The sequence below is a fragment of the Sciurus vulgaris genome, assembly GCF_902686455.1.
Source record: "Sciurus vulgaris genome assembly, chromosome: 7".
Lineage (NCBI taxonomy): Eukaryota > Metazoa > Chordata > Mammalia > Rodentia > Sciuridae > Sciurus > Sciurus vulgaris.
This window is the reverse complement of record NC_136467.1, coordinates 57914306-57941406: the sequence shown is the minus strand read 5'-3', so window position 1 is coordinate 57941406 and position 27101 is coordinate 57914306. Positions and strand designations below refer to the sequence as shown.

At 40.0% G+C, this 27101-nt stretch overlaps 1 protein-coding gene across 2 annotated transcripts in view; it reads right to left on the bottom strand.

Moving 5' to 3' along the window:
• Positions 1–2097: 2097 nt before the first annotated feature.
• The window catches only part of RTN4IP1 (reticulon 4 interacting protein 1), a 42573-nt gene continuing 17569 nt past the window's right edge, over positions 2098–27101 (bottom strand). The window contains exons 5-9 of one of the 2 annotated variants that reach the window (XM_079149048.1): positions 26474–26522; positions 19510–19646; positions 16050–16233; positions 12472–12564; positions 2098–2229 (exon numbers count right to left, since the gene is read on the bottom strand). In XM_079149048.1, coding sequence (XP_079005174.1) covers positions 2122–2229; positions 12472–12564; positions 16050–16233; positions 19510–19646; positions 26474–26522 — 571 coding nt within the window. In that variant the 3' untranslated portion in view covers positions 2098–2121. The remainder of the gene's footprint in view (positions 2230–12471; positions 12565–16049; positions 16234–19509; positions 19647–26473; positions 26523–27101) is intronic. The other variant, XM_079149049.1, reaches the window with a different exon arrangement.

Genomic DNA, 27101 nt, shown 5'->3' with positions numbered 1-27101 from the left:
TACAATGGGACAGGGTAAATATTCCCATTCCAATATGGAGGAATAGGGGCACAGAAAGGGAGGATTACAATGAAGCTAAACTGAAACCCAGTAGGGCAAACATCAAATCCTACAGCTATATCCACCAGGGCACATGATGTTATGATGTGAGGGCCAAAGTGCTTGGACAGCACCACCCAAGACTTACTAGTACAGAATTACTAGTCACAGCCCCCACGACCACTCTCAGGCTCTCTTTCCTGCCAGCAGCTCCTGACAGGTATTCCGCGTACCTGGCACGTATAACTTCCTGGGGTCTTCACGGTGACTTCAGCTTCACTCTTAAGCTTCATGAATCTCCTCCCTGCTAGGAGCTGTTTGCAGGGACTCTGACCCTGTCACCCGCTGCCCAGCCTCCCAGGCTTTCCTGAAATCTTGGTAGAAGGAAGACTCAATGACCCAAGACCTCCTGCATTCTGCATGCCTGCCAAACCAGCATCATGAGGGCAATGATAGGTGGCAGCCATGTCCATGCTGGTTCAAACCACTGCTGCAGTGGCCCGAGTTCTGGCCAAACACAGGAAATAAATCCTGGGAAACAATTCCCTAGGTGGCTCTGTGCACAGAGTGTCCCCAGGGCTCTCTCTTCAAACAAAACTCGATCAATTCCTGAGATGCCCTGAAGGCATCTTCCTTATTGTCCAAGTTCGAAGTACTTGGCTTCTTATTAATTATGCTGCTCTCTTTAGCACCCTCCTTGTCGGCCCCTAAAATGAGCTTCTTTTCTGGCCGAATTGCAGTTTTTCCTAATTTTTCCACACTTTCTTTGCTTCTGATTCTCACTGTATATCTGACTAAAAGCAGCCGACAATACCTGTGCTACTGTCTGAATACTGTGCTGCCTTGAAATTTCCTCCTCCAGATAAACTAACCCATCGCCTTTAAATTAGCCTTATACAAACTCTCAGGGAATGGACATAATATAACAAAGTTCTTTGCCAGACTGTTAACCCAGATGGCTGCTGGTCCAATTCCTAATAGTGTCTTTACTTACATCTGCAGCTTGATCAGCAAGTCTTACTGTCTGCATTCCTATCAGCATTTTAGCCTTGAGCCATCACCAGACTTACCCATTAAATTCCATTTGCAGCATTCTAGTTTTCTATAGTCTGCTTCTCCAAACTTTTCTAAATTTTTCCTGCAAACCAATTCCAAAGGCTTCTGAATCAAGTATAGTCACAGCAATGCTCCTACTTCTTAGTACCAATATTCTGTGTTAGCTTTTTATTACTGTAACAAATACCTGGGATAATCAAGTTACAAGGAGGAAATGTTTATTTTGGCCCAGTTTTGGAGGTTTCAGTTCATGTCATTGGGCTCTGTTGCTTTGGGGCCTGTGGTGAAGCAGCACATCATGGTGGAAGCAAAGGGTGGAAGAAAACACTCACTTCATGGCAGTTAGGAAGCAAAGAGAGGCAGGGAGGAACCAGGATCCCAGTATCTCCTCCAAGGCACACCCCCAACGACCTAGCTTCCTCCTACTAGTTCTACCACTTAAAGGTTCCACAACCTCCCAATAATACCATGGGCCTTTGGGGGACATCCAGATCCAAACTATGGCAGCCAGTTAGAAAGTGTTCACTGATGAATTCAAGAAGTAACTAGCTTTTGTTCTATTCAATTAACAAACATTTCTTTTGTGATGCCAGGGATGGAAGCAAGGAACTCATGCATACAAGCAAGTGCTTTATCACTGAGCTATACTCCCAGTCCAGAGCAAGTTTTTTAAATAACTTTTCATTCACAAACTGAAAGTTTTAGGATCTCATAAATACTATGATAATAAAACAAGTTTTGAGTTGCTCGAAGAGAAGGTACCATAGCAATCTGCAAACTGATGTCAAAGAGCAGCTTTCAAAGAATATGCAATTCTCACTGACTACAGACAAGTCCAAGTGCTGATGTGTTTGTATAAACTACTGGCAAGTTATTGGCAAAAAAAGGTGTGTTTATTTTTTTAAGCCTATCATGGAAACTTATAATCTAATATGGAAAAATGTTTGAGGGGGATGGCTAGAAAATGTTTAGACCACAGCACTCACCAAATAAAAAAGCCAACAGTGAGCCACATACAGTATTTATTTAAACGACATTAATTACAGTCTTTCCTCGTGCATGTCCTCTTTCCACCTTTAGGAAGGCTTCTGGGACTTGAGAAAAAGGAAAGGTTTGTTCAATAACTGGTCGAATCTGTAAAATACAAGAAGAAACTGACTGATCAGAATACCTACATCTTTCAAGGCAAATGACACCGATAATTAGTTTCTTCACACTATCACTTAAGGCTGGTCTTTTTCAGGTCTCTCTCCATCCTGCCTAGGTGAGGAGCTCATGCCCAGCCATACCTGCTGCCTCCACTCTTGCCTCATGGCCTCTCTTTTCTCTGGAGTGGCCCAACTCCACTTTGTTCCACCAGACTTCTGCTCTATGCTGTCGCGTTGCTCTTCTACTCAGAACCCTAAACAGCTCCCAAGACAGGCATTCGAAGACTACTACTCTGGACCTCAGCCCCAGGCAGATCCTATGCTTTACCAAAATGGTTTCCTTACCATTATCTGAACACACTAGATTGGTGCCTTTGCCAGTGCAAGTCAGTAAGTCCAGAAATGCCTCTTCTCTGACCCTCCTGGCTTTGATCTCACACTCATTTCCTCATCCCCCAGCCTGTAGTGTGTTCTCCCTTTGAATTGCTCCAGGAACGAGGCAGCCCTCAGAGCTACACTTGTTACAGTTGAGAACACATGTAGACTACCCTGTAAGGAAAACACCAAAGGAGCCTGGTGCCCCAAGCTCCTTGCTGTATATATCTCTCTGGTCCCCTTACAGATAGTGCAGAGTAAGTAGTGGTATTTTTTTGTTTTTTAAATTTGTTTAATATTTGGCTATCTACTCAACCAGAGTATAAAGCACCTGTGATATGGGCCATCTCTTCTGTACCCCTCCACAACACCTAAGAATGTAGTAGGAGCTTCATAAATGTCACTTAGGTGAAAACCAAAGTGTGGGAAGCAAAAGTCTAATGTGAGTTCTCTGGCCTTCAGGAGAAACTGTCCCAGGCTATAGCTGCCCTAGGAGCCTCTGCTAAACAGTAGCACAGTTGGTTAGAATTTACAGGAAAGCCATTTCAGCCAGCTCGTTGATGTTTAGTGTTGCTGGTTCTTTTCACCATACCATTACAATTGCCTGCAACCTCCTTTTGAAAGTAGGTCCCCAGTAACACCCTTTTCCCATGCAAAAATGCAATCGCGCTCTTCCTTTTCAAAACTTCGAGCAGAAATTAGTCATTATCCATTGCATACCTCTGTGGCCTTCCTCCCATAGCTCCACTGGAAGGGATAAGATGTCAGAGGCCAACTCATACAATTGACAACCATTTTATTTTTATAAGAGAAGACGTGTTTTTGTGTGATTCTCAGAACCCAGACACCCAAAGAGCATCTCAAACTTCAAACGTTTCTTCTCCAAAGAGCTAAAAGTTCTTCTGTAGCCACAAATCACAATAAGCTCATAATAAAAGCAACACCTGGCATGTTCTGTCCTTACTATATATGCCAGGGACTCTTCTAAGGGTTCTCTATATTTTTACCTCATTTAAAACCCATAACCACCTTCTGAGGCAGATATTACTATTATTCTCATTTTATGAAAGAAGAAATCAAGGCACTGAGTTAAATAAATTGCTAAAGTCACAGCCAACGTGGTAAGGCAGGATCAATCTGGCATCATCAAATCTGCTCTCACCACTACAAGCTGAACTTTTCCTTATCATCTGCAGCTTTCTACCTCTACACCTAGAAGGAAGGGAAAGGAAGCCAAGGATAATAATGACATCACAGCCTGCATCTTGGCCTGTCTTACTTGTGCCAGCTGAGGATGTGGCCTCTCGATCCTGTATCTAGGCCACCAAGATGACAGATGTGTAGTACTTGTGCCAACCCTTCCATCTGCCTATGGAGGACATCACCAATTGATAATTCCCCAGGGTGCTGAGCATGACCTCAAAAATTTTCAATATCGCAACCACTAAGAACTGATGTGACTAGCATGTTAGATGAAACCTATTCATTCTCTGGTCAGAGGATGAAAGGCATTCAGGTTGATTTCTGTATAACCCACAGGAAACCTTTTGAACCTCTGGGACATTGTTTTGGGGATACTGTTTATCCGGAAAAGGAATCACATGAATGCATGCTTAAACTGCACTGTCCTAGGCCACCTGCTAGAAAAACAAAATCAGAATCTCCAGGGGCAGGGAAGAGGACAGTGCATTTTACACAAGCTTCCCAGGAAATGTGCATACACTACAGTGAAGTCGCTGCAGCCTTCTGCCATTATTCTCAGGTTCTGAACTTGTATCGAACACATATGCATCCATTCTCCAAATATCGACTAAGTGCTTGCCTCCTAAGTGCTAGGACTAACACAGAGCAGGAACACAAAACAGGCTCCACTCCAGAATGCGCTGCCCAAGCCATCAAGCCATGTTCACTTCAGAGCTCTGCCCAGAGCCACAGAGGCTGAACTGATGACCCAGGCAGCTTGCAGTGACTGCACACTTTGATCTGGCTGGTCAGGCCCATTGTGGCAAATAACCCAGGAGGCTGACCATGGCATAATGAGTCATTCAGCGATTCCCATAAGTGACAATGAAAAAAAGCTTTCGAATTACAGGCAGGCAAATGCCACTGTTGGCTGAATATGTGACAGCAAATGGAGATTAACTGGATAATGAGACAGTGTCTATGCACAGTCTCACATCAGATCTCCAATGCTTGTTTGTTAGAACAAAGGGATCAGAGTTAAAATCCAGAGAGGGGAAAGAAAGGTTACTCATACTGAAGTGGGGACATTTATGTGATGACACTGCTATAGTCCACCCAGCACAGGGAGCTCCGTTATAAAGCAGGCAGCCTCAACACCAGGCTTCCCGCCACAGACACCGGGGCTCACAGTCGGCTGGGAGATGTGCACCGCAGGAGCCCTTGTTCAGTTTTGGTCCAAGTGTGGGGTCTCCTGAGTATACCTTACCTTCCTTAAAGGCTGTGCCAAGCCAGACCCCAAGATTTAGCACCCGCTGCCTGACATCTACAACATGGGGACAAAGGAGACCTTACCCTCTCTAAATATGGCCTCCCAGTCTTGCAGCTTACCAGCTGCTGGGCAAGCCTCCTCTCTGGGGCAGAAACCCTCTCCACTCCTTGAGGGGAAGGTACAGGAGGACCTTTTGCCACCACAAGAATGAGGGATTGTTGATGGCCAGAGGACATGGCAGACAGCACTGGCGGCAGGCAAGAGGGTTTTCCTCCATTCCCATTTTCCCAATAAGAAATATAAAACATCAGAACCAAAATGAATCTAAACATCTGAGCAAGCCTGTTTTGACAGATTAGGAAGCTGATGCACCAGTGGCTGAGCAGTACATGTAAAGTCAGAGCTACTGAAGCAGAGCCAAAATTAGGACACAGGACCCCTGATTTCATTGCCAAATGGGATGGACGTGGTTTGGGAAGTCAGTCTGCCTACTTTTTTCCCTCACCCCTCAGCCTCATCCTCCACCAGGCAAAGAAGCTGCAGATCTGAGGGTGGAGTGTGAGGACAGGCTGACAGGTGACAGACACCAAGGAAGACTTGAGGGCTCCTGGTAAAAGTCTAAATCTACATACCTGTGGATGGGCACAGGCACAGCCCCAGCACTACTTCTCGGACAGGTATGCCCTGACTTCTGTGATAGGCTCAGTGTCCAGGGTTGGTTGGTGTAAAGGGGAAGATGGCAACGTTAAGTTTCCCGAGATAAGAAGAGGACAAAGGAAGAGGTGAGTTTTGCTCCAATTTGCTATTTCTTAGACACTTCCTGCCCCCCATGGAAAACTCAAAGCTGCAAGAATGGTGGTAAGATAGGAGGAGATGGTAGATGAGGGTGCTTGCCAAGGGAGTTTTGGAAAGAATACGTATTTGTCCCTAGGTACTCCCCTAAGAAAAGGCACTCCTTACAGCTACAAAGAGGAAAAACTTGATATACATTTCCTCATAGAAACAATTTCAGGAGTACCAGAAGAACTTCAGAAGCACCAAGGTTAAGAGATTCATGAGATACTTGCCACATCTGGCAAGCTAGCCATCTTCTACTGTTTCTTGGCATTCAATCTCTAATCATTACACTTTCTATGGAGCAAAATCCAGCTGCAACATGAAAATTAGGGCTTAAAACACAGTCCTCTGCTAAATTAGGTCATTCAAGAGGGGTCTGGGAAATCACCCACCTCAGAACTCATTACATTTTCTTCTAAAGTGGCAGTGTTGCCAGGTGTGGTGGCATGTGCCTACACTCCCAGAGATTTGGGAGGCTGAGAAGAATTGCAAGCCCAAAGCCAACCTCACCAATTTATGGAGACCCTAAGGATTTAGTGAGACCCTGTCTCAAAATAAAACATAAAAAAAGGGCTGAGGATATGGCTTAGTGGTTAAGCAACCTTGGATTCCATCTCTGTACCAAGAGAGAGAGAGAGAGAAAGAGAGAGAAAGAGAGAGAGAGACACAGAGACACAGAGAGAGAGAGAGAGACAGAGAGAGAGACAGAGAGACACAGAGAGAGAGAGAGAGAGAGAGTGCTTAAGGTGGAAAGTCCCAAAACAGTAGCCTCTAGACACATGTGGCTACTTAATCAAAAGTGAGGAGGTTAACACATGCCTATAATCCCAGTGACCTGGGAGGAGAGAGGACTGCAGGTTCAAGGTCAGCCTTGGCAACTTGGTGAGACCCTGTCTCATAAAAAATAAAAAGGGCTAGGGATATAGCTCAGTGGTAAAGCACCCCTGAGTTCAATCCTCAGAAACTCCCCAAAGTGGTAAATGAAATGAAAAATTGAGTCTCTCAGTTTCACTAGCCACATTTCAAGGGCTCAACAGTCACATGTGACTGGTGATTGCTGTACCAGACAGTTCCAGACAGAGAACATTTCCATCACCACAGAAAGTTCCAGTGGATAGCACTGTTCAAAAGGTAACTCGATGTGGCCAACTGATCTCTCCACACCCTACTGGCTGAAGCAGAATACTAGGGGCCCTTAGTATATACTCTGAATTGAACTCAAAAACGTTACATAGCATTTTTTCTGATATTGGCTAAAATAAATAAGCTTTATAAAGTCTATATCATTGCTCAACCAAGAAACTTGATTGGTCACCTAGGATTCTGAAAAGACCTGTAAACTTTAAGTGCATGAAATCAGAAAGTTTTAATAATTGTATAAAGAATATATACATATATGCAAATAAGTATACTTAAAAAGTAAAAAGGAGCCAGGTATGGTGGTTCTAAACCTGTAGTACCCACTATAGGGAAGGATAAGCTGGGAGGATCACTTGAGCCCAGGAGTTCAAGACCAGTTTGGGCAACATAGTGAGGCTCCATCTCAAAATAAAAAGATCCCATACTTTATCCCTGGGCATCTAGTTTTCTTTCTCAGGGCCAACCAATATTCCAAAATCCTTTCCTATCTTTTGGATATATTTATGGGAGGCGGAATAGTGGTCCCCAAGAACATTCATATCACCAAACTTGTGAATAAGTTACCTTATACGGCAAATGGACTTCACAGATGCGATTAGGGTAAGGATCCTAAGATGGAGAGATCATCATGGATTATCCAAGTGGGCACAGTGGAATCAGCGGGTCCTTCTAAGAGGGAGGCAGAAGAGTTCAGAAAGAAATTTGATGGTAGAAGTGGAAGCAGAAGCAGACTGATGTAGCCACAAGTAAAGGAATGCAGGAGCAGCCCCCAGAAGCTGGGGAAGGCAAGGAAACAGCTTCTCCCTCCAGCCTGCCTGCAGAAGAACGCAGCCTGCTCACCCATTTTTGACTTCTGTCCTTCAGAACTATAAGATAATAAGTTTGTGTTGTTTAAACCACCATGTTTGTGGTAATTTGTTACAGCAATAGGAAACCAATAAGCAAATATGTATAAATATTTTCCCTCAAAACACAGTTGTTCTTATCAGTAGCAGACTATGGTCTGATGAATCTGCCTTGCCACCTCCTCAAAGTCCTGAAGGATATACAAGAAGATATAATAAAATACCAAGAATTCAAACTCCATCTGTGTAATGTTTGGATGATTATGTACACAAGCAGAAAACAATGAAGGCTGAATGAGGGATTTATTATTTAACTATTATTGCTGCAATCTTAAAGGCAGCAGAAGAAGGAATTAGGGGTCAAGAGACCTAGCTGCATCACTTTGAGCATGCTATTTAATTTCTTAGGGCCACTGTCTCTTCAAGTGTGATATAGGATGAGGTAGGGACAGAAACTAGAGAAGTACTGGTTTTTTGTTTCTAACCAATGCTAATCAATGACACATGCTTGGCCTGAATATGATTTTTGACAAGAGTGTCCCACTTTCCACCCAAAAAGGTTTGCTAAATAGTATAAAAATAGGAAATATTTATTGTTCTCAGGAGAAAATGCCAATAAACCGCAGGCCCAAGGCAGAATTTCAGTGGCAGCCCCCTATACTCAACATGCTAATTATAAATAATTCCTTTTGAGACTGTCCAGCAGAACAGAGGTATTCAAATTGGTTTCTGAGAGCCCAGAATTCCTTGGCTGTGTAGAGCCTGTGGAGGAAAGAGGGAACATTTGCAGGGGAGGACACTCCCTGACATGACTTTGCCAGCAGAGCTACTTCTACTTTAAAAACTGGGACTTGGTATGACCGGTTTTTTCAATTTAAAAATGTTCACTACTAGGCTAAGGTAAATAACAGTAAACTTTTGGTAAAGAGATAAACATGAATCTGAGGCTTGTCAGGCTACACGTGGTCTATGTTCTTTCTTTTTTTTTTTTTTTTTTAACAAATTATTAAAAGCACAAAAACCATTCTTAGCTCAGAGGATGTACAAATAAAGACCTCAGATTGGATTTGGCCCACCATATGTAGCTGGCCAGCCCCTGGTTAAGCTACAATAAAAACACTACACACGTCTTAAAATTCAGACTGCAATTGTGCCTGGCTGGAATGGGTATGAATGTGAAATCCTACTGTGTCCAGCAAGACCTCATGATGAGCTAGACCCAGTGCTCCCGTAATCCCAGCTATTCAAGATGCTGAGGGGAAGGATCCCTAGTTTAAGGCCAACCTGGTCAACAGAGTAAGAACCAACCTTAAAAAGGGAAAACGATCTCATGATGACAATGCCTAAGTCTAGAGCTAGAGGAAAAATGAATTGTGAGATCCCCATGTGCTTTTGACATTTAGATCCTCGTCATTTGGGGGACTGACAATGGTGGACACATGAAAGGCAGGAGACTACAACTCCAAAAACATCTACTGAGTGCTACCCTGAGAGAAGGCAAAGGCACAGCTGATGGTTAGACAGCGTGAGGATGTTACTGCTGTGACTCAGAGTACTCATTAGTGTGGGTATTAACTCTGTGCCTTCTCCATTTTCACTGGGCCACACAGAGCAACAAGAATCCACCAATAATACTTGTTAATCTAGGTACTATTTTCAATCAGGACAGTTTAAGTTATAAGTGACCAGTGCCAGACTATCTTCACATTTCCAAGTCTCTAATGAAATAAAACAGGCAAAGAGAACAAGATAACAGGTAAATAAAGAGAAAAGGAATCTAGAAGGTAGGCCTCATGAAAAAATCCACACATTAAATATACAAACTAGATTTTCAAAACTATTAAATTATAAATGCATGTACTTTTTGACTCAACAATGCCATTCCAATGAAGACAAATGGATATACTCACAATTAGGTAACTAAAATAAATACTGGGTTAACTACTGAAGCATTATCTACAAAAAGACTGGAATGATATTGATAATACACCTGTACAAAGGAATATTACACAGCTGTTTATAATATAGAGAATGAAGAAAGTTTTTGTATCCTAATGTGAAATAAAGTTCAAGATAGGTTGTTAAAATAGAAAGCAAGGAGCAGAACAACATGTTATCTATTTGTGTTGGAGAGAGGAATTTTCCTGTTGGATAGGCAGACTGTCTTTGCAACACCCAAGAAATGTGACATTGGTTGTGTGTGACATACAGAATCTCAGTGACGGAGGGATAGGAGTAAAAGGATGATTATTTGAAATAAGTCTTCCTACTTCTTGGATTTTGAATCCTGTGAAAATACTTTATCTAAAAACGTATACATATTTTAAAATAGTTGGCTCTGTGATTTCCTAGCTTTACACTATAAAAAACAAATACTGCTCCTCTATCAGATACCTGCTAATTAGACTCATTAAGCACCCAGCCAAAACATGAAGAACTTAAATGCTTTTGTCCAGTTGAGCAAATATCTACTAACTGCATGATATGTAAGATCTGCTTTGTTATTTTTCCCAGTTTCCCAGGGTAGACAGACAATGACTTCTCACAATCACAGAGAAGCAGGGATGCAAAAAGATGGCCAACTTCATTACAGCATCCAGTGTCACCTCTCAACTTGCACAGTCCCAGAGTCCTTCACTATCAGAAATGACTCTCAAATCCAACAGCCTGGGCAGGAGAGTGGAGAATCGAAGGCGAGGATTATTTCCTTGGTCACTCTCCTTTTAAGGATATTTCAAGGACATCTTTTTCTATCATGTACTCTTTTAGCCATTCTACCGGTTATCTGCCAAATTTAAAAGGTAGATATACACAAATCACCTCTCATCTTTGTTGGGTAAATAGTAATTTCCAGGTAAAGAGAGAGAGTCACAATATTTTGAACACAAAAGAGCAATGGTAAGCATGTGGACAGTTTGGAGCAGATACTAGGACATGCACAATCACATGGTGGACTTCTGGAAGACAGCGACATCTCTAATAATGGGCTTAGTCACATGAAGCACTTACTTATTTGACCATAGTTAATTTCCTTCTTCTTAGAAATAAAATAAACATCCCTATGGGATGTGAGAGATCCCTGTATTCAAAGAGGAACTTATACAATCACAATAATGCTGAGCCCCTGTTTCTACTCAGGACATACTGAAACCTAGACATCTACAAAAAGGCTCACAAACTTGGAACCAAAAAATCTGGGAGATAATAACAGGACATGTCCTATCATATAGTTCCTTGGCTATACTAGGATAAAAAACTTAAATGTACAAAAACAGTCAGTACTTCTTAAAACCTTGCTTTTCCGAAATCTAAACGGATGATGAAATGGGCCACCAGAGGCAGGGGGAAGCAGAAGATTTCTAAGTAGGGGTGTCATCCCTCCAGGATGGGTTTTCCAAGTGTGAGGGTATGAATCGTGTGATGGCAATGTTGGCCCTGCTTCAACCCCTTTCTCTGCCACTGTAAAATGACTAAGACAAGACAATGTAAGCTCAGTCAAATCAGTCCCAAACACTAAGAAGGTAGCTGAATGGTGGGGAAAAATCCTGGGATCAGGAGATCTGAGATCTATTCCCATGCTTAGCCAGCTGAGCATGTTCCTTTTTTCCTTAAGCTAGTATTCTTATCTGTAAAATGACAATCATTGTGGTTATGATCTCATGTAATCCTCTAAGGTATGAAATGTTCTGCATTCTATAATTCCATACAATCTCTCAATAAAAACGCAAATATCAGCACCAGAATATGAGTTTATTTTCTGGGTTATTCCTCCAGCGATGGAATGTTAGAGCAGTTAAGACACTGTAAGAATCTAAATGAGCAGGTGTCAGCTGAGAAGACTCAGTTACCAAGATCCCTGCAAGGGATGACCAGCTTCTAAGTAACAGTCCCTTTTCACAAAGTTAGGCACCAGTAGCCGAGAATATGAATCAGTTGTCTTTTACACAACCCCCGTCAATCCTTACCCACAACCTGGTCATTGACCTTCTCAGATATACTGTTTATTTGCCTTGGATTTTATCACACTAACTTGGGAATCAGGAGACTGGGGGATCTACGTCTCATCCAGCTGGGCTGGGACTGAGATTCCCCTTCTCGTCTGGAAAGTGGTTTACCTTCAGGGCAGCCCTGCCCTCAGACTGAGTCAGCTACATGAGCAGTTCAACTGAACTCACAGGTGTGTTCTCACCTTTGTGCAGAGATGGCCTTCACAAAGTGCCATGATTTCAGAACTACCACCAAAATGTCAGCAGTCCATTGTAAATCCCGACTCTGCCACTGTCTAACCAAGAGCCTTTGGGAAAATCATATAACCTCCCCAGGTCTGCCTCTTTATCTGCAAGCCAAGGAGGGTGAACGAGATGGGTAAACTCTTTTCCAGACTAAACAGTCTACATCTATGATTTCCATGATGACAGAGACAAAAATACAGCACTTTAACTTGGCTATGTAAGGCAGTGTATGTCCCAGTCAAGCCTACCCCTGGAGAATTCCATTGATGAGACTTGGTGGGCGGGTCTATCAGAGGTGCTCCAGCAATACCAAGGTTTCCAAATAAAAGTTTTCCTGATGCACCTACCTTTCCTGCATCCACAAGTTCTGCAATTTCATCTAGATATGGACCACTGGGCATGAAAAAGGCCCAACGGTAATGGACTCCTTGCCAGAAATGCTAAAAAGAAAAAAAAAAAAAAAAAGTCAAGTATAGAAAAGGATAAAATTGGACTAAATGTAAATTCAGGGAAAGGCATTTTTCTGGATGTGTAAGACAAACCAATTTCCCATTTCTTGCTGACACATGAGCTATATGCCCAGCACCTTAGCGCAGTGACTGACAGAGAGCAGATGCTCCAAAATGTTTAAGAAGTAAATGAACAGAGACGTCCATGTCAACGTAGGCTTCTCTAAGCTGTGACTGATTAACAAGTAAGCACAGGAAAGCACTCCTTAAATGGCAGTTTAAATAGTCTTTGACAGTGGATTGCTTCCGAAAGGGGATTTAGGGGATAGGACTTCTAGGCTTTCTCTAATAAGGTTTGAAAAGAGCTCAGAAGTACCAGAAGAGATTTTACCAAATTCAATAATGCTCTAGGGGCAATAAGGTACTAAAATATGATCTTAGACAACCCAATTGCATTCCCCCCACCCCCGGCTCTGACAAGAATACAGTAATTTTAAAGGCAAAACAAAGTGTAAAGTTCTGCATACATCATAGATGGATTTTTCCCTACAGTTATGGCAAATACCAAGCCATACAATCTATTATGAGACAAGATGGGCAAAAATCTAACACCAAGAGGGTTCAAAGGTAGGTGGAAGGTGCCAGAAGTAGGTGGTGCACTGCCAATACAGAAGCAAACAGAGGTTCTCCATGATATCTCAACCACTTGTCCAACCAAATGGCAGAGGGAGTGGGGGTCAATCAGTACTATGCTGCTTGCTGCCCTCCCTGCATCTACCCCAACCTGCTAAGTGAGCGGGGACTTCTTTTCCACTGGGTTCACTATCAGCCTGACAATCCTGCAGCATGGCATAAGTCACCAAAATATAAGGCTGGCAATGTAATGGAACTCCTTGCTACCCTAGCTCAGGTACTCACCATTGTTATTTCAGTCAAGCTACCTCTTTCAGTCAGTTTCCTGGCCTACAGAGAACCAATACCACCACCACATAGCTGACAGAGTTATGGGACAGATTAAACAAGAATGCACATAAAATGCCTGACATATAAAAGGTATCCAATAAGTATTTGTCCAGTAAAAAAAAAGTAAAGACTGGGACAATACCAAATCAGGGTTTAAGAATGTAGGGAAAAAAAAAAAACAACTAAACTAAGCTGTTGCCTAGGCAAAGCTTCCCACCTAGTGTGCTGGCAATGGCTAACCAGTTGAGTGACCATATAGTTTATCATTCAATCTGGAAAAGTTCTGAGTTAAGAGTCACTAACAACAACTGCCCCCGGACAATAGGTAGAAATAGTCAAGCTTACTCCAGAATAGGTGTGATGAGATATTGGCTCCTGTTAATCCTCAGCGTAACATGACAGAAGCCTGGGCTAGTAGAAGTCTCCAGATAGGTGACTTTTAGCTCAGAGTAGCCTCAATATGTTGTTCAAATACTATCGTTTTCTGTGTGTTAAGGCATGAGAGAGGCTGGGGAACACTGGTCTAGGCAACTAACTTAAAAAGAAAAGAAAAAACCAGTCTGAATACTTATGTGGCTAGATACCAGAAGCAAAGCAAATGCCCTAAGCTGACAGTGGGCCCAGTTAATGACCACCTCAAGAGACCTATTCAAGTACATTGCCCTAAGGTCTGGCCTCATGGGCTACAATTAAAACATTCTGGAAATTGTTTAGGGTATTAAAGAAGGAACAGAAATGGTCACAACTGCCACATCTATAATTTTTTACAAGCATGCTACTCTGCAAAGTGAAACTTGGTCTGTAATAGCAGAATTTTTATATTCTGATAAAAGGGGTCTGTTTTTTCCCAGGCCATTACAGGGGAGAAAGTAACCCAGGCAGGAGAGCTGGAAGCATGACAGTGAGGCTTTGTGCAATCTCAGAAAGATGGTGAAACTGCTGGAAATAAACTGCTTGAGATGACCATTAGGGTCTTTCAACTAGGGGGAAATGGAAAATAAAGGAAGCAATGCCTGCTTTACTTTCAGGACAACTCTAAAGGTTACCTTGTGAGAGAAGTCTCACTGGAGTATAAACTGTGAAATGTTACAGAAAACTTAAACTTGTACTTTGAAGCACTAGAAAGTCTAGGTTGTGTGAAAAGAGAAAGAAGAGATAAAGGACAGTGCAGATTCCTTTCTCTGCCACAAAGTATACTGTGGCATTGTTTCTGGCTGCTGTCTGAATCAAACCAAAATGGAGGACACCAGAAAGCCTAGCTTGCATTGCTCATCTCTGTGACCCACACATATTTCATGTGAACTGTGTTATGATCTGCTCTATCACAACTAGCTTTTCAATACTACCTCTAAATACTTAGTTCACGCCCAGAATTCAAGAGAGCAAAGTCCTAAATTTCACCCCCTAAAAAGTCCTGAACGAATCCATAGTATAAAGAAGCTGCTAAAGGGCTGGTGTAGACTTCAGTGGTGGGAGGACTGCCTTTTTCCAGAGTCTGAAGTATTCTGTCTAATTAAAAGAGTAGAATTTATCTTTATTTTTTTCTATCATGTGTTCTATTTCAACACTAATTCGATGATCTATAATTACCAAAATTTTATAATCTGAAATTATATAAGCCTTTGTCCCCATTGTGATGACAATAGGCTATGACGTTAATCAGTACTGTCACCAAAGCCGATGTGTACCAACCTGCAAGGCTCACCACTCACCAGGTGCCTTCAGTGTGAGTAATGTATTTTCAAACAGCCCTGGTAACAGTGGCTTATCAACGGTCAATCTCACTAACTGAGTACCAGAAACTTTCATAATGTCACCAATAGGTAGAGTTTCATATTCACAGGAATAGCAGTGTTAGGACAAGTTACCATAATCTCGGCAAAAGCATGATCATTCCATTGGCCTTTGTAGCCTCACTGAAATAAGAGCATAATTTCCTTCAGACTTCTGAAATTCAATAAAAAGCCTCTAAGACCTCTAAAAGTCAGAAATCTGGGAATCAGTGGTAAATCCCAACAGCAGCCATATGCTGTCTTAATAAAGTTTCCACTTTTACATATAAGAGGATGTATGTGCTAAGGCTGGTGAAGTGGAGAGGACCATCAGGTACACAGGCAGAAAGGAAGCAGACGGTGTATGAGTTAGAATCTAAAAAGGTAATAACAGATAATAATAAGACTAACATTTAATAAGAGCTATTTATATACTAGGCATTGTGCCACATTCCTCACATGGATTTTCTTATCTTATCATTACAACAAGGCAATAAGGTAGAAGAATTATTAGCCTCATTTTATAGGTAAAGATATTGGACTGAGAGATATTAAATAACTTGTACAGGGTCAAATAGCCATTAAGTGAGGTCAGAATTTCAAACTAGTCAATGTGACTCCAAGGTCCATGCTGGTAGCTGCTGCACTATGCTGTCACCAAGAGAAGAGAGGGCCAGGTGACAAAGAAATTTCTAGTAGCCTGAGGTGCCTGCTTGCTCTCACCGAGACTTTGCTTCCTACCTTTAATGTCTTGGTGCCCACAGTGACTCCTGTCTGCAGCATGCCATCTGCTATGCCCAACTGGTCCATGTTCAGGAGGAAAGGAGTCACCAAAGTCACATAGGTGGCTCCTGACCATTTCTTGAGAAAATTGAGAGCCCATGTTTCAGTAGATCCACCAACATTATCAAGGATAAAATCAAACCTGGAGGGAAAGAATCAAATCAAAATATTCTTGTCAGTCTTCATGCTAGGCTCTAATCCCCTTCACTCCCATCACCAGTCGGCTACAGGGTTTTCCTCAGCAATAGCTCACAAAACCATGCTGCACTACACCACTCAGCCCAGCATGGCTCTTTTGACAGAAAGGACATAGCCACTCCCTGCATTGATGGCTTTTCTCCAAGGTAAAATCAAATGTGACTAATCTTTTTTTGTCATCAAAATCTTACCATTTTTTAATACTTTAAGAATGATGTGAGTAAGTGGTTCTGAACTGGGGGTGATGTGGGGTTTCTACAATGCACTGAATAGACCCTCACACACCAAAATAGTATCCAGCCCCAAGTATCAATAGTTGAGGAACTAAGTGGCCAATGTTGAGGAACCCTGATCTAAGCTCTGTATAAAACCACAAAGCAATCCATTCAGTGTAAGTCAAAGGATTCTTTTTTGTTTGTTTGCTTTTTGGTAGTACCAGGGAATCAAACCCAGAGCCTTATCAATGCTAGGCAAGCACTCTACCACTGAGCTATATCCTCAGCCCAAAGAATACTTCAGTGTATACAAAAACTTGAAAGAAGAGCATATAGGGTTCTCATCCACAAGAACAATTTGCTTTTATTCCTGTCATAGTCAGAAATACTTGTAGAAGCATCCTGTTTACTTTCTGGAATTCTCTACCTTTTGGTTTCATGTACTGCATCAAGACAGTGCATAAATATCAACATCCTCTCTTGTCTTCAATTCTGTTCTAACAAGTCAAAAAAAAATCATCATAATGGAATCCACAGGAACTGACAGATATTCAAATCCTTAAATCTAACCTAAAACTGCTATAATTCCTAAACTCTACTTAAAAGGGAGAAAATCCCACTAAAGCTTTTAAATACTTTTGAAAATACAGATCTATTTAGAGAATGCATATGTATAAATTAAGTAAATCAATTGATGAATTCCTCTTGGATAAATCTTTTTTCACTTTCCAATTCATCTGGATAAAGTTAAACATCAAAGCTTCTAAAACCAACGTTGGCCAACTTTGAGACTTTTGAGTCTTTCAAGGGATTAAATTAAATAAAGATGAATAAAAATTAACAGATATAAAATGTACAATGACCTTACCAGATGATTATTCTTCTCATTAGAAGAGTTCCTACTTTGTTTCCAAAGTTTGATTAAAAAAATATAAGAGTACTTAAAGAATATTTACAGGCAGCCTAATATTATAGAATAGGCACTGTCTGAAAAGGAGTCTGCAGACCACGTTGAAGACCCAGCTCTCTTATTTAGGATTCACAGTGTGACCTTGAGCATGCAAAAAATTTGTTCCTATGTTCCTCATTTTCTCAACTACATGATAGGGTGAACTGAAGAATTTTAAAGCCTCTTCTTACTCTAAAACTTAAGGTTCAGGTATCTAAGAAGTTGCCATATAAAAGGAAGAACAAATTACTACAGGTAAATTCAGAGTTGAAATTCTCAGGTAGAAGTTATAAAGATCAATTTAATTTAAGCTGGAGTAGAAGGAGGAAGGGGAAGAGGCAAGAGAAAAGACAGGAGGAAGGAGAGGAGAAGGAGGAAAAGAAGGAGTAGTAGTCACAATAATGGCCAGGATTCATAAGTCAGTGAGGTGCCCTACCAGAAAAGCACAAGCAAAAGGAACATCACCACTTGCCAGAGATGCTTAGGGGGAACTGGAGCACCAGGCTGGGGGGCTAGACTGAGTGTCCTCCAGCTTTCCATCAACTACAGTCTCTGGAAACAAACTCTAGACACGCCTAACACTTAGAGTAGATAGAGGGAAACGAGTTGGCCTTGGCCTCAGGGTCATGCTGCTCTTCCTAGCAATGGCAAATATGAGATAACTTAAACTACCACAATCCAGAAGCCCAGTTGTGGAGACCTGTCACTTCCTCACTTCCGAGTAGCCCACATGGGCTTAGACTCTGACACTCAGAGGGTAGCTGTGAGTCCTCAACCATGCCATACCTGCTGTTGATGGAAGAGCTTAATATTCACTGTGTTCTCTAGTTGCAACAACTGTTCTCATATATTCCCTCAATAATTAATAAAAAAAAAATTATGAAGCACCTATTATGTGCACTGCACTATACTACCAGGTAGAGGGAGACAGCAGCAAGCAGGACAAAAAAAAAAAAAAAAAAATTCCCATTACTATGGCTTGTTCACTGAAACCTCTGTCTAAATGTTGCTTCCTCAAAGAGGCATTGTTCAACCACTCCACCCATAACAACCTCCTCTCCAACACTGACCCTCCCCTTTCCCTGCATCAATTCTCCTCAGAGCACTAACCCCTAAAACCTTCTCAAATAGTATGTAAGCTCCATGAGGAGAGTAGTGTCTTGTTCACCACTGTATCCCGTGTTTAGAACAGCACCTGGCAAGTGTAGATGCACAGAGCAGAAGGAGTCACAATGGTCTGGTGGCTCCCAGGAGCAATGCCATATTACTGCTGGAGCTGGAGGTGCTGGCTGAGAAAGGCTAAGCAGTGTCAGATAGGGTTCCCCCCCCCCTTTTTTTTTAATCTATGAAAATATATTTATATTCAATGTGGGCAAGAATAATTGACTTCTGAAAACTAAATTTTAAAAATGGAGAAACCTTTGAAATAGGAGCAGTAAAATTCTCCTATTAGCTTTCCACATACTCCTAGTTGCACTATCAGCTTCAGCTTTTCCTGGGCTAATGAAGATCAGATTAAATTGGAGCCACAGTCAGAGCAACAGAGCTTGTGGGAATTCCTGAATCTGTTCCTCTTTGGTCCCTCCGGCCAGACCAAACCTGGCATTTAGACATGCTAAGGGCACCCACAATGTTCCATTACCAGTATTGCTCCCACATCCTTATGGAACGCTGAAAGTATGTGTAGTGTTAAGCATGTGTTTTCAAGTACTACTCTATAGTCTTCCTGTGATAGATGCCACAGAAGGGAACACACTTCCAATTTTGCCTTCAAACCTCTTATTAGCCAGCAATAATAGTACATTAACTTGAAAATTAGCAAAAGGCTATGTAAGCAAAATAACTTCCTTAGTATATATCACATCATGTCACTGTGCTGTATTAACCTCTGAAATTAAAATGGAACCCATTTGAATGACTTCTACTGATACAGAATGTTTTCAGATTCCTCTTGCAGATTCCAATATGACTGTGAGGCCACCAAACCACCTGAGACCTGTATTATCAACTGGCCTTGTGCCCACCCTCCCAATGACAACAATGCTGTGATACACACGGTTTTAAGGATTTCAACTGCTCTTCCACGCTTCCAGATTTGTAATCAATTACATCGTCTGCTCCAAGCTTCCTCACAAGTTCACTTGCATCTTGAGAACAAACTGCTGTCACATGAGCATTCCACGCTTTCATTACCTGCCAAAAGGGGTCAGGGTAGAAAAACTGATTGCATTAAAAAAAAAAAAGTTGGCACCATGTGTACATGTATCACACTAATTTCTAGGGAACTTTAAGAACTTCATCTAAACAAGAACTGTAGGAAGTCTTCCGTCAAATAATAGTGAAAATGATTTAACTATTGTTTACTAAGAAAAATCCCAAGAAAGAGATCTCATTTTCCTTAAACAAGACAGCTAGTCACCTTGATGGCATAAAGTTTTAACCAGTCCACTTGAAGAAGGGCTCAGTGTCTCACCAGGATCAAAAAGACAAGAGATGAAAGCCTCAAATTTGCACTTTCAATGATAATAAAGTTAAATGGCTATAATCAATGGGAATGAAAAATTGCACATGCTCAGAAAATGAATATTTTAAATGTGTTCAGAACATTAATGTACAACATCTCTTCATTTGTATCTCCAAAAAGTATTAATGCAGTCTTAAGTACATCAAAGTAATCAGCTATTAGATGCTTGGTAATATCTGAAAAGGTGCTATTAAGAGGGAAGAAAGTATGGCTACTTTACATTTAAAACATGGATCAGGGATTTCCTCTGAAGTAAGAAGACCTAAATAAATGTGTAAAGGCTTTAAAAATGTAGATGACTTAATTTTAAAATAAAGAACAATTAGATTTAAATAAAAATTAAAGTTAAATTCTAATGGTTATTCAGGATTAAGTATCCAGAAAGCATCCACTCTAAAACTCCTCTATTTTCTATAATACCAATTTCATAAAATTAAAAACCTAATTTGAGAATGGCTACTTGAAGTTCACCAAGAAATTTGTGTGCTGATAGTTGCAGGTTATAACAGATCAGTTGTTATCTTAATTCTGTCCTGAGTATCAATTTCCTATGTTTCCTTCAGATAAATTGCAAAAGGTCACTAAAATACAAGGGAATTATGTTTTGTCAACTGTGAATTCCCGCTCCAAGGCACCGCAAGGTTATATCTATTAAATACCAAAACACATCTATTAAAAAAAAAAGGGCAGGAAGAAGGGTGGGTGAGAAGGAGGGAGAAGGGAATGGAGGTGAGGAAGAGAGGGAAAAAGAGAAAAGTAATGCAATACCAGCAAGCATTCCAAAAGTTCTTTTAATGTGATCTGTCCTAAACCACTACCTCATCTGCCTCTCTCAAAAGTTATTTTCTTGATTTTTTTCAGTAATCACTCCTTGCATTTTAGTAAAGTTTTCTCAATCAAATATGCATTTTCTAGATGCTATAGTTCAGTCTTGTGCATTTAAAAAATGTGATACCTTTTAAATTTCTCTTAAATTACAGGCTTTTCTTATACTTTATGTGTGGAAAAATCCAGGCTATTTGACCTGCAGAGTTTACCACTGGAATTTCTGATTGCACACGCAGAGACAGTTCTGCATGTTGCTCTGCTCTCTGTATTTTCTGCAACTTGGCAGATGGATCTGGAGACTGGATCAGATTCAGTTTCAAACCCTTGAGCAAAACCATGGAGAGTATCTGGAAAAACTACACAAGGCACATTATGTCTGATTGTTACTCTTTTTATAATCTCAGCAGTTATCAATGCTCAATATCTGCATCTGTTTATTAGTGATTGCAAAACAGTGAGGTTCAAATTCTATTTCTTTTCATTCAGTAGTTGGAATACTTTCACAGAGAAACACCTCCCCTTGTAAGCTACTGGGTTTACTCAGCTATACAATTTATGTAGAAAAGGTAGAACAAATGCTTACTTATTTCCCTTAGTCAGTTTATAAGATAATAAATTGGTTTTTTATCATCTTCCAAAAGTGACCACTTAAAAGAAGTATCATCAAAATCTCATGAATTTAATTATCACTGTTATTATTTAAAGCTCAAACTGCCACATCTTTGGGGGTTTCTTCAAGATGGCTCATTCTTCTGAGATGATCAGACTAGTCTTTGATAGCTTCCTTGCTATTTAATATATTCCAGGTTTATTCTTGTAAGTTTTGTGCCCTAGATCTGAACTCTGCCATTTCTCCAAGAAGCCTTGCATTCTTTGAGTGAGAAAAGATATTTCAAGAGGTGGCTTTACATAGAAATATAAACTACCTTCTGAATTCATATTAATACTTACAATTCAAATTTGAGACTACAAAGTTTTTACTTAACCCCTTTTCTGTTACATCTATATTTCCTTTCTTCTATACCTCCTTTGAGAATTCTGCTTCTCAAAGACACAGCGGATGAGAGAATTAAAATATACCCTAAATATCCATTTGCTCAATTGTATATTACACAAATAACAGTACTGAATAATAGTACTAATATCACTACCAATATGATGAAAGCATTACATTTTAACACATGTTCTCTTTATTTTCCCCTTTTTAAAAAAGTTATACTACATTTGCCTTTTCAAAGTATACAGTTATAATACATACTATACTCTTACCTTCCAAGCCCCCATTTAGTTTTGTTCCACAGATGACTACATTTAACATTTGCCACTAGTCATTAAATAGTGTCTCCCTCACCATTTGCTATCAGAAGCTCATTATCTAGTAGATTCCTCAGAAAGGAATCAGAAGAACAATATTTTCCAATTCCATGCATGTTGATATGTGCTCTTGCACCTGAAAGCCAGTATTGTTGTATACAAAATGCTTGTTCTGCTCTTCTTTGAGTATATTAAATGTTATTTCATTTTTAAAAAAACATTTAAATTATTACTATCAAAAAGTCTGGTGATAGGGCCTGGAGATATAATTCAGTGGTATAGAACTTGCCTATCATACGAGAGGCCCTGGGTTTGACCCTCAGAACAGGGGAAAAAAAAAAAAAAGTCTGACAATAATATAATTTTATTTCTTTAATAAGTCATGTGCTCTGTTTTCTAGATATCTAAAGAATATTTTTATTTTTCTTTAGAGGCCAGTTTACTTGCAACTTTCACTGGTAATGCTCATTTTGGTTCATATTCTTAGAGCAGTGATGAGGCTATGCATACATAGTTTCAAATCATTTAATTTTAGGATATTCTTTAATTATAGGTTTTAGTGTCTGTTTTATTCCCTTGCTTTGCTTTTCCGTATATAAATCTTATTTACCTGTCTCAAATATTTGATACTTTCTTCTAAAATCTATCTTTTCCTTTCTTTTGTAATTTATTTTCTGCATTCTATTTCTATATGGGGATATTATGCATTGTGCTTGTAACTGAATTCTTTCTAGTTTCATTATGAAATGATTTTTAATTCCTATCTCCTTGTCCTAAGTTTTTCCAATTCTGATTTACTTTTTTTCATGTTTGTATCACACTCTTAATGTCTTTAACTTGTTTTGAAGTAGTAGGTTACATTTTGAACTGTTAGCATGTTTTTTGTGTGCTTTTATTATCTGCAGATATGTTATTCTATTATTTACTCTCATTTTCCCCATAATAATTTTATATGTGATTTAACCTTGATACTTTTCCATTACTCTTTCTTTCTTTCCTTTTTTTTTTTTTTTTTTTTTTTTTTGGCACAGGGATTAACCCCAGGGGTACTTAACCACTGAGCTACATCCCCAGCCCTTCTTAAAATTTTAAAAAATTTTTGACACAGGATCTTGCTAAATCGCTGAAGGCCTTGCTGAGGTTGGCTTTGAACTTGTGATCCTCCTATCTCAGCCTCCCCAGTTGCTGGGATTATAGGCGTGTGCCACTGCACCTGGCTTCTATTACTCATTTTTTTCATTTTATTAGAATATTTTTGTTGTGAAATACATGGGAAAGTGCACAGAATAAAAATGTACAGCTTAACAAATTACTACAAAGCAAATATCATTGCAAGAATCACTCAAGATTGTGAATTTGAAAACCACCATATGACTGAGCCTCCCAATAAAACCCCCCTCACTCTCTAAGAAGCAATAAACTACCATCAGGGTTCTCAGGAAGTGCACAGAATCTGCTGCATCCCTTTGAATCCCTCCAGGAAAGGGATGCAGCCGAGACTTTTAGTGTGCTCACCAGCTCCCATGTTGGAGAAAGATCCTTTCCCCCACTCCAAAGGAGGCTTAATCAAGCTCCCTCCCACCGGAGGCAGCCAGTTGAACATTTGACCTCAACAGGAATAGCCATTGGGCTCCAGCCTATTCTTGGATGCTTGGGGCACAGTTTTGTTTTGTCTTGTTTTGATGTAAAGCTTATATAGCATAAATTCACCATTTTAAAGCATACAATCCAGAGTGGCTTCCACTACATTCATGATGCTATACAATCATCAGCACTAATTCCAGAATATTTTTATCATCCCCCAAATAATCCTCACCCCCATCAAGCAGTAATTCCCTATCTGCCCCCCACCTCCTCCAGACAACTAATCTGCCTTCCATCTCTATGGATTTGCCTATTCTAGAAATATGATATAAAGGACATCATATAATATGTGACCTTTTATTGGGATTCTTTCACTTAGTATAATGTTTTGAGGTTCATTCAAGTTGGTATCACACATCAGAATTTCATTCCTTTCTGTGGCTGAACAATACATTATATGTATATGCCACATTTTGTTTATTCATTTATCAGTAGATAGACATTAGAGCTTTAGAGCTATTTCCACTGTTTCACTATTATGAATAATGCTATGAACATTAGTATATAAGTTTTTGCTTGAAGTATGTTTCATTTCTCTCAGGTATATACCTATGAATGAATTGGAAGGATCATACAGTAATTCCATGTTTAACACTTTTTGTTTGTTTTTTGAAATGGGATCTCACTACATTGCCCAAGATGGCCTCAAATTCCTATGCTCAAGTGATCTTCCAGTCTCAGCCTCCCGAGCAGCTGGGATTATAGGCATGTACCACTGCACTTGACTATAGTTTTATCTTGAATGTCCCCTAAATGATCTTTTGTTAAAGGCTTACTTCCAGATTGGGAGGTGGTGGAAACTTTAAGAGGTGGGGTCTCACAGAAGGTTTCAAGTCACTGATGGTGCAGTCTTGAAGGGGATCATGGGACTCTAGTCTCTTCCTTTCTTCCTTTTTCATGTCCTAGCCTTGAGAAAAAGTTTTACTACATGCTACCACAATGTTGTACTGCTTTACCACAGGACCAAAAGCAACAGGGCAAGTCAATCATGGACTAAAATCTCTACAACTTGAGCCAAAATGAACCTTCTTTTTTTACCTTTATTGTCTCAGACATATGTTAACTAACAGAAAGCTGATGAACACATTGTATTTCCCTAATGACTAATGATACTGAGGATCTTTCCATGGGTTTCTGGGACATTTTAATACATTCTTTAAAATTCTTCAAAAATTTTTTCTATATTTTAAATTGGGTTGTTTGCCTTCTTACTGAGTTTTAAAAGTTTTTTAGATAGTCTAGATGGTAGACCTTTATCAGATCAATGATTTGCAAATATTTTCTACAATTCTCTGGACTGTTTTTTCACTTTCTTGATAGTGCCCTTTGAGGTACCAAAGTTTTTAATTTAATAAAGTTCAATTTACCCATTCTTTTTCTTCTATACCTGTGCTTTAGGTATCATATCTAAGAATCTGTTGTCTAATCTAAGGTGATGGATATTTTTACTCCTGTTTTCTTTTAAGAGTTTTGTGATTTTAGCTCCTATATTTAGGTCTTTGGTCCACTTTCAGTTTTTACTTTTATTTTTGTAGGTGATGTAAGGTAGGGTAGGTGGATAGCTATTTGCTCCAGCAGCATTTGATGAAAAGACTGTTTTTACCTTATTTAATGGTCTTGCCAACCTTGTCAAAAATCAAGCTGGGTGTGATGGTGCAAGCCTGTAATCCCAGTGACTTGGGAGGCTGAGGCAGGAGGATCACAAATTCAAGGCAAACCTGGGTAATTTGCAAGACCTTGTCTCAAAGAAAAAATATAAAGGGCTGGGGATGTAGCTCAGTGGTAGAGTCCCCTAGGTTCAACCCCCAGTGCGGAGAGGAGAGGAGAGGAGAGGAGAGGAGAGGAGAGGAGAGGAGAGGAGAGGGGAGGGGAGGGGAGAGGGGAGGGGAGGGGAGGGGAGGGGAGGGGAGGGGAGGGGAGGGGAGGGGAGAGGAGAGGAGAGGAGAGGAGAGGAGAGGAGAGGAGAGGAGAGGAGGAAAGAAAGAAAATCAATTGTCTACAGACGTACAGATCATTTCTGGATGCTTAATTCTACTTCATTGACCTATTTGTCTATCCTTATGCTAGTACTACATTGTTTGACTACTATGGCTTTGTAGAAAATTTGAAATTGGGAAGTATAAGTGCTCTTCTTTCTTTTTCAATATTGTTTGGCATGTCAGGTCCCTTATAATTCCATATGCATTTTGGGATAACGTTGTCCATTTATGCAAAAAAAAAAAAAAAAGCAGATGGTATTTTGATTGGTATTGCATTGAATAAGTAGATCATTTAGAAAGAGTGTTGACATCTTAACAGTATTTTGGCTACATGTTTTTATCTATTTTTAGAATCAGCTTATCAATTTCTACAAAAAAGCCTGAAAATTTTTGACTGGAAATCAGCAATGGTTTTTGGCATTGGCTATTTTCTACTAAATTGTAAATTTCCATCTACCTGCACTGTGCATGGTCTTCCCTGCTAAAAGTTCTTTATTTATTTGATGAGATATCACCCACTCACTCAGTTTAAACCAGTGAATAAGTTAACACTGCCTACTACATTAGAACATGTTCCTCTTCGAAAAGCAAGTGAAATTACAGTATATTCACCAGACCTGTATCTCTTGCCTTTTCAGGGAAAGTAACTTATTTATAATATATGAATTTATAAATTTATAAATTCATGTAAACAACATTTTTCTATACACAATATTTAAAAATTATTTTACCTGGATTGCAAAAGTACCAACTCCACCTGAAGCGCCCAAGATTAAAACACTGTAATGCAAAAGAAACCACAGTTGAGAATCTTCAGCAGATATAACTGGATAAGTCAATATTTCAAAATGTAACTGGCTCAATGACAATCCTCAAAGCAAATAAAATTATTCAGCTTCCCAAGATTATATTACACAAGGATTTTTATTTTAGATTAGCCAGAAATTGTATATGCTTAAAATAAAACAGTCTATGAACGCTTCCCCAAGAACACCAAATATCAAAAATATTAAAAATTCCTTTAGGTTAAGAAAAAAAAAGTAAGTTATCATCTGCCTTACAATTTTTTTTTTTTGGGGGGGGGCCAAAATCACCACAGCCTCCTCTACAAGAGAGAGATTTGGACCCTTTTCAGTGTTTAGACTTAGCAGATCTCTACAAAAAAAAAAAAAAATCACATTCCTAACCACATTCCTGCCAAAGTGGAATAAACATCTTGTGTTCAGACATGTTCTGCCAAGCTCATGAACTGTCATAAACGAAAATAATCTCATTGTCCTGTTAAAGCAGATGAACGTGTCCTATCGGTACAATCAACCTGTGCTCCAGGCTCTTATCAAGTCTACTCACTGCAGCCTC